Source organism: Bombus affinis, chromosome 1 (assembly GCF_024516045.1).
Source record: "Bombus affinis isolate iyBomAffi1 chromosome 1, iyBomAffi1.2, whole genome shotgun sequence".
NCBI classification, from domain to species: Eukaryota; Metazoa; Arthropoda; class Insecta; order Hymenoptera; family Apidae; genus Bombus; species Bombus affinis.
The window spans coordinates 8,276,336-8,285,394 of record NC_066344.1 but is presented as its reverse complement, the minus strand read 5'-3'; the positions used below and the strand labels follow the sequence as shown (position 1 = coordinate 8,285,394).

General features: G+C 45.9%; 1 protein-coding gene across 1 annotated transcript in view; it reads left to right on the top strand.

The window, feature by feature from the left end:
• The first annotated feature begins 408 nt into the window (after window positions 1–408).
• The window catches only part of LOC126919889 (uncharacterized), a 165,034-nt gene continuing 156,383 nt past the window's right edge, over window positions 409–9,059 (top strand). The window contains exon 1 of the mRNA XM_050729569.1: window positions 409–578. Within this exon, the coding sequence (XP_050585526.1) occupies window positions 424–578 (155 nt within the window). The 5' untranslated portion in view covers window positions 409–423. The remainder of the gene's footprint in view (window positions 579–9,059) is intronic.

Sequence of the window (9,059 nt, the reverse complement as noted above, 5' to 3'; positions counted from 1 at the left end):
CGGAGAATGATACCGGAAACGACGAGCACAGGTCAGTCTCTCGATGGAAAATAATCGTTTCGAGAAGAGAGATACTGTACGAACAAATCGTTCTACTCGACGAAGCAACGTGAGCACGGTGAAACGAAAGGAATACTATCGATCAGACGGTAAAGATTCTGACTATTACTTTCCGCAGTCCGATGCTCGTTTAATCAAGAGAGACGATCAGCATCATCGCGAGAAACTTGACCGATCCGTTAGAGGTTAAAGGCTGCTACACACTCTGCCATGAGACCGCGGCAGGCTGTAAACGTCGCGGTTCCATTTCTCGATACGGTCGTGATCGTACGGACGACGAGGGTGCGGTAAAGTGACTCCGGAGAAACGTAAGAGAGACCGATAAGAACAATCTCCGGCGCGACGATCAAGGGTGAGACAGATATGGATGACAGCGTGCAGAATGGCCTACAGGCCGAGCAGTGGCTCCCAATGTTCGAGAAGGGAGAAAAGAGAGCGAACTCGCTGGGCAGTGGAGCGTTCAGGTTCATCCGCACGCGCAGCAGTATCCGGCGGGAACTCAAGAGGCAGTGCAACAGGTAAGAAAACAGACCATTCGCAAGAGGCACGGCCCGTAAAATTACACCTGTTACGAGGTAATGCGTCTAAGTAGAAACGTACGAGGCTAGAATCGCCGAGATTTATTTTATGCAATGAGTAGTTTCTTTTATTTTCTTGGCTTTACTGGGGCAATTTGATTCATCGGATTAAACGAGGTTTTCAAATGACGTTTAAAGTATTTCTAAAATTGAAACTTTTTTCACCTACTAATAATATTGTGCCGCAGCGACGTGTTGAATCTTCTAAAGTAGGTTGTGTTTATCGTATTTAGTATCATCGAAGTTTTAATGTATACGCTGGCCAATTTCGAAAGAAGGAATTTCACGGTTTCGAAAATACGTAGGCCGCGATGCTCGACACTGGCAAAACGTATGAAATTAAAATCAGAAGACCGTTATGCGGCTTATTAATGGTACCACAACCCGTGACGTGAACGTTAGCGTAAAGTCTGGTAGTCGGAACGTATCCCATTTGAATTTAACGAAATTACGTTATAACATCAACGTTTGTCACCTTTTTTCAACGATAATCTCTACATCAAAATACGAACAATGATACCTCACGATGATTCTCTCCCTATGATCTTGTTCTAGCCTAACGTGTTAATAACCATCGACTATCATCAGAGAAGTATCAATTAAATAACGCTGTATCTCAATTTGTCGTTTCAAATTAAAACGTCAAACCACCACTATGCATCTATGACGAAACTGAACGTATGATAGCGCAGTAGGATCAATGTCTAGGTGCAGGATCGATCGGCGTTCCTTCGAACGGTTCCCTCGTACGGTTCCCAGTTCGTAAATCAGCGAACGTCATCAGTCTCGAAGGGATCCTAGTCGGTCGGTGGGAACCCTCCGACAATCATTACCCAACTAACCCAACGTGGTCGCCTAATCTGCTCGCAGCGTCCGTGCATCCAGTCAAAGGATTCTTCGGATTATAGCAACGGTATACCGGTTGATCGGCAGCCAGAGAATGAGCCGCGACGAAGCAGGAAGCTGAAGTAATCTGCAGAATTCGCGGTCCTTGCGGTGCGTGAGAAGACCTAGGTTTGCTAATAATCGACCGTGGAATCCGAGACAGTCGGCTTCGTGATTCCAACGACGGGCACGATGCCTGTGAAAGTAATTATCATTTGTAGTTCAAGAAACGGTCGCGAGATATTATCGACAGATACAGCCGTGGACTCGATCGTGTGTGTGTGTGTGTGTGTGTGTGTGCGCGCGCGCGTGTATATGTGTGTGTAGGCGATGCAAAGGGATTCGCGTCTTGGTAAAAACCGCGACACCTTTCGCGACGACTACTGAGAAATGCCGTGTTGGCTGGAAATGATTTATGCGACTGGCTTTTTTGTAAAATACTCGGTGTAGGGGTGTATTGTCGTGGGTAGACGGTTGAGTCTGGAGTCGAGTTCAAGTAAAAGATGAAAAGACAGGTTTTCAGATTGTTAAGAATAACAGTTCTTGTAGTCGATGCATCGGACGAAGAATATGAAACTTTTTTAGTTAGTTAAATTAATTTTCTCGGAGTATGCGAAAATATTTAAATATGTTGCAGATTTCTAAAAATATTGAAATATGCAGTGGGTTTTCATTTTTCATTCAAATTATCATAATTCAAATACGTATGAACGATGTATGCTTCCTTACTATTTCGTATTCGGTACTCGCCTCCAAAGAGTCGCCCACGCGATCCTGCGAACATATATTCCAAAAAAATGATTTGAATCGGGGGTTTTTTCTTCGCGCCCATCGAATGAAGAACTCAACGCGTGTAGTCTCGTGATTTACTGCGACACGATGAAACTATTCCTGCACCAGGACAGCCGATAAACGATTCACACGCGAAACACACCGGGAAGGACATCGTAAATTGGTACAACACGGTAACAAGCCCGTCGAAGAACAACGAGGTTTGTTGGAAGAATCACGGTGAATTAATAACGCTATCGTGTTCCAAATAAATTCTACCTCGCCAAGCTAGACGATCGCAGTGTTCTTATTAATCTCGATCAGGCAATCTAACAGGGCACCGTGTAGCAAACGAAATTCTGGCGATAAAACGAGCTTCTAAATTCTAAATTATGCACATTGCTGCGAACACGAAGAAAATTTTACATCAGGTATAGTAGAAGATTGGAGGTATTAATTAATCAAGTAGTCAGCCTTCCGTGATATTCCTTCGTGAAAAGGAATTGCAGTATATATCTTGAAAGTGTTCCAGATCCGTATCATTAAAAAAAATCTATTAATAAGAAAAGAAATTAGAATGATCACATCAGCCATTCCATTTTATACACTCCCGCTAGAAAATCTTAGAACACGTTCTACGCTTTACGTGGCATTAATATTTAATGCAGATCATCAACTTTAAATTATTTTGCAGTATAAATTGGAATACACTGGATAGGTATTTTCTTATTAAGTATTCTCTTTGTCACATGTAGTGTCAAGTCAAATGATATTTCTTCGTGTTTCTTAACAATTACTTCGTTGTTTATACTTTTGGCAAATATAATTAATAATCGTTCTAAGACATTTAAGCGCGGATGTGTATAATAGAATTTTTAAATTGTAGCTAGCATGGTGCGATCAGGATAACAGTGGTACGCGTTGGAACGCCTCGATTCGCGCTTAGAGCACGCAGTCGTCTGGAGGCTCGTCGAGGAACGTCCTTCTGATATGCCATCCGCTTAAGGAAAGAGGAAGAGCGCGGTGACTGCCGATACACGATCCTTGGCCGGCAGATCGAACAGAAAGAATTACCGCAATATATTCCGGGTTTTAATGTTGAGCCGGATCGACCGAAACGTCGAGTTCGCTCGTCCAGGGGCCCCCGTCGCGCATAATAAGGCCCTCCACCGTGGCCACAGCCGACTTTGGCCCTGCAGCCTCCTCAAGCGACGCACACACACCCGGGCCACGCACGAACAAGCTCTCTCACACACGCACAAACACGCACACACTGACCATGAAGCCGACACACGTCGAGGAACCGTGCGGTTCGAACACTTCCGTGTTGTACGACTAATGAATCGCCTTCTCTTTCTTCAGACCCTTCTACCCTCCACGTCTTGGCCTCTTTTCCCCTTCGCTCGCGTTCGTCTGGTCATCGCGACGAACGATCGCAGTCGCGCTTCGCCCAATCAACCGCATACGCGCATATTTATCACTCGTATCGATCCACCCGATAAATTGCACGAACGTTATCCGCATCCCTTTTCGACGATGCTGTCCTTGAATCTGCGTTTCTTCGTCATGATCCAGGGATGAATGCGTTTTTATTATTTCAGGGGATATGTAGATTCGTCGGGGGTGCATTTTAATCGGATCATTTGGTAATATAATGCCATAGACGAGCGCAAGTTGAATCTTCTCGGATAACGCTGGACAGAATTATCGAAATAAGATTATCGATCAAGGAGAGACTCCTCTTTCGTAATTCTACGATCTCCGAAGCGATCTTCGTTATTTATGACTTGGAAATGGACAATCAATGCGAATGCCAGCCTTCACGGCTTCCTGGGAACGACGAAAGTCCTCTGCATAAACAGAGATTCAGTTGGCCACGCGGCGAGAAAATCGTTAGTCGATTCCGACTCGACCATTTGCTAAAGTAGCTTCGGCTCTTCCTAGTGATATAGATTTTTCTAAAAAGGAATGACAGACTCGAAGACATAAATTACGCAAAATACATACAAACGACCATAGTTGGACACGACGAACTTATTTTTATTTATAATCGTCATCGTTTGCATCCGTGTCGATAAATTCTCCTTCGTTTCTCCAATATACACCGTTGATTTTATTTATCGAACACGAGGTCATGCGAACGAATACACTTGTTCGAACCTGTTATGCGTGCATTTCATCGCGATTTTATCGGTGGGTACGTGAGAAATCGAACAGGCAGGCGAGGCTCGATCGACTCCGATGTTCCGCGATTAGGGAAAAGTAAGTCGACTCGACCGACCGTTAGGCTCCTTTTAATGGAGCTTCCGTTTATGTAAATCATGCTAATGAGCTTTAAATCGATGAACATCTGAGACGAGCGACCACTCTTCCCGTCGGTCTCAGCGTTCGATTAATCTCGAATAAGAAACGGTCGAAAGGTTCGTCGTCTAACGTGTAATTTCTGCACGGCCTGAGAAACGAAACCGTGAAATGCGAAAGTAGTCTCTGATCGATGCGGCCGATTCAGGAAACCAGCGTTTATGGCTGTTTCGTCTTTCAGACAGACCAGCTGAAAGCAGACTGATCTGACTGTACCGTATAATATGTAATCAAAATTATAAAATACGTAGACAAATAACTGCAGAAAATCGCTTTACGATAGATTAAAAGGCGCAAATTGCGCGTTTATCGAATAATAGGTGTCTTAACAAACACTCGTCCAAACGAAACAACAAAATGGATCATAGATTATCGTTGCTCGAAGAATGGGCTGATGGAACGAGAGAGGGAAGAAAAAAGAAATCGATTTAATGAAAGAAACATCCGGGTTCTGGACCCGGTTCGGCCAGTCGATCGATCCATCCGTACGGTCGAAAGATCGTCAACAATATCTTTGTAGCAATATCGAGCTCTAAGAGTGGACCAGAGATGCTTGCGTAACCGGTACAGACTGGTACCAGGGTATTGTTCGTCGATTTTGCATTCCGTCCGGAACAAATTTGAAAGGAATCGCACGACCGTGGTCGTCGCGGTGTCGTGATGGCACAATAGACAAATCGGTGGCAGAAAACGCTAGCCAAGGTAGATAATGCGTAACGGGTTGCGGCAAGTTCGGTACCTGTATCTGAATCTCGTATTCCCGTGTACGGTTCACCGGATCCGACCCCGCAACGCCACGATCTCTGGCTATTACTCATAACCATTACGTTCAGGTTCAGGCACCGATATTATCCGATGAAGACTGATAAGCCGTTTAGACGGTTTCCAGCGTGCCGTTCCGTGCTTCATTGTTGTGTACTATACGATACGCTGGATGGCTTATAAAACCGGGGGAGGGGGAGGAATCCGCGTGGTTACAGGCCGATCCGGATAACCGATAAGCAAGGACGTGCTTATGAAACTTGGCACCTCGCTATCCGACTCTCGGATCTTCCGCAGCGAGCCTTCGAAATAATCCATAAATGCTACATCGCTGTCTATCATTAGTTTACGTAATCGAGTTACAGATCTGCGCGGACTCGATTCTGACGTTGATCGAGCGTCGTCGTGCTTCGTTTCACTTTGGTCCTCTGGAAACGTTCGATTTCCTTCGATTCAATGGAACGGTTCGTAAGTCTCCGTACGTATATTCCGTTCTGTGAACTTCGTTCGATTCATGACTTCTTAAACGGAACAGTTTGTATATGTATACGTAGGCTCGTAGATGCGATATTGCCAGCTACGTTTTTCCATCGTAGCAATCGACGCGGATGGTATCTGCGTGGAAGTATTCGAACAATGGTATCCACTTAAGAATACGTCCGTACCAGGCGGTGATAAATGGCATGCGATTCTCTGGTTTCTGCCCTTGACACGAGTCTATCGCAAAGTCTCGCGAACCAACGTCCCACAGTCGATGTCATTCTGAAGGCTGTGAGCCTCAGGGGAGAACACGCACACGGCACCGGACGCTCTTCGTACACTGAATAAATGATGCATAACGCCGCGCGGCTATTCTACGCGGTCAATGCGAGTTTTAACAGCTATTCCTCGAGGGGTGAGCGCGAGAATCAACCGAAGGAATTACATCTGATCCTCGGCGAAAATTAGGGGGAATGTTTCAGCGGATACAATCGACGATTACCGGCGATGTCAAACGCGTTATTCCTTTTCTTCATCCTACACAGATAAACTGTTGGTACATGGATTCTGTACTGCGAGTTGCTGCCAATGCTGCCTCCGTAGAAGGCGATTCCTATTAAATGCACGAACGTGGGATTGCACTATTAAAATTATTACAATCTAGAACGTAAATGTTCTACAGTTGGTTATAATTTATAATTCTATGAAGGCATTTATTTTAATATTATGTGATTCGATATCTGAGAACCTCTGGTCTATCATTTACTTTGCGCCCCGTTAACTAAGTGCGATCCATTTGGCTGATCGAACGCCCACGCGCGTCGGTGGACGGTGTTTCCTCGACAATGCAAAATCGCGCCGACAACGATCCAATTTGATACGTTCTAAATGACGAAAGACGCTGTCGCAATTGTTGCTGCGCGCCGGGGCTTTAAAAGGAGGGATTTTTTCCTGAGCAGCGTGACACGAAACACGCCGTCGAACGAACGAATTCTCAAAGGGTATCCTTGACATTTCGCCGGAACATTATACTCTCGTTACGGCAATTTTCTGTTATTACACTCGGTACACGAAGGAGGGTAAAAAAAAGTGCGGAATACGCGATCGTATACCTATCGAACAGTTCGCGTCTCCGCGGCTATCCGTGGTCACGACAGGAAACTAAGCCAAAGACACGCGTGAAACGCGCGTGCGTGCTTCCACGTTGGTGTGTACCGTTATCAGCGATGATCTGATCGCAAGAAACGTCGAGGAACAGCAGCCCTTGATAAATAACATCGGGAAGCGTCTCCTTCCCCTTCCTCGATCGCGTCGTTTCGGTGGTCTTCAAAGGAAAGTGATGAGTCAAGATAACGGGCAAAACTGGCTCGGAAGCTGCGCGAGCTGGTTCGATTAAAGACGGTTCCCGTGTATTACGTCGAAACAGTTTCGTGTCCTGAGGGTCGACCAGACCGTCGCTTGCACGCGCGAATTCGAATAATTGCCGAGTACTTAACGCGGGAATTACAAACACGGGGTGGTAAGAGCGGTACTGTTCGATCGTTAACGAGCTAAGGTGTATTATTCTTCGTTGCGTGAACGTAGAAGGAAGGGTAACTGGCGAGGGTAACGAAGCGGGAAGAGATCTGGTAGCCGGAGTGGATGCGGCGTATAAAGTTTAGCTGAATATTCGAATAACATCGGCCTATGTTTCTTTGCCTATTACGGCACACTTAAGGACGGAGAGAGGCAGAAATTCACAGGTAATTCAGCGGGCGGTGAGTATCTCGGGAACCGATAATGGCTCTCGAGGAGGTTTCAGGTTCACTGGAGTACTCGCTCCTGACGGGGAGGATCGGATAAAGATCTAAATGCCTGCATAGCCGTATGTACGGCACGCCAAGGAAGATCCTTAAATACTAGCAAGGTAACGAAGGTAAAGGTTTCTCGTGACGTCCGCTTTGGTGCCGGAGCCGTCAAGGGTCAGTGAGCGCTCCGGTCGGCAAACCCGACTGCTCTCTGAATTCTCGATCGCTCGTCTCTTCTTCCTCTCCACCTTTTCCTTCTTTTTTTCCCTTTCTCTCCTCTTTAGTTCTTGGCCCGCGTGCACTATGTTTCCCACTACTCGCCAAAGGGGACTGCCAACGAATATTTCACCCTGATAAATCCCATAACGCGATTTATCGCGCAGCCTTCGGGGACGAAAGCTTCCTCGAAGTGGAAACTATTAAGCGCGGGTCTAACGTGGCGCCACAGATCGATAGAACTGAATGTTCGCGGATCCAGAACCGGAGGTCGCAAAGTACTTGCGCGATTCGTACCGAACCAACGATTCTCCCGCAGAAGTAAAGTGGAAGTTATAAATCGCGCGCTCGGTCGAACGAGCTCTGATTACTGATCGAACGGCAATTTGAAAAAGGGACTGTACCGAGGGTAGACTGCGGCTTGCTTACCGTTCTATTAATTTCCTAGTCGGCCATCTTCGAATTACCTCTCCCTTTCGTAATTGCCGATGCTCCTCGACTCGTTTCCTCGGATAATCGCAGCTGAATTATTTATACGCAATTGTTTGATATATGGATACAAGGGATACAACGAAACCACGTGGAAAAGGAATTTCTTTTTTCTCTTCTCTCTTAATAAATGCCATAGTCGCGTGATTTACGTCACAGCGTAATTAATTGTTGCGCGACAAGAGAGAGAGCGAATATCGTGAATGTCGTGGATGAAAAATAGGAGTCGAAAGGCGCAGATGCGTGCCACGTCTCGCGGGTTAATATCATCGGTCACTTACGTAAAAGTAATTGGCGAATTGTCGAATGCGGATAAGATGGGATGCACGGCTGTTACGCGATCAACAAACTGCAGCCACGTTCGCAGACTTTCTAACATCCGCCCACCTAAATATCGTATTTAAGCTACTATCTAACGCCTCGTGTATTCCGTAATTTCTCTACAATCTTCGGAAGACGTTTCTAACCGAGTTTACGATTGCCATTGCGTTTCCGCAATCCTTAACTTCTGATGCGGTTCTCTCTGGTTGACTTTGCGTGACGTATCTATGCATTTCTTCGATCATTGTTAGGTAGGGAAACTACGTGTCGAAGCATTTTCGAAGGCGAAACTGTATCTAGAATTGGGTAACGAAGAACCTGAGCCACGAAGGGAGATTCGCGACGCGAG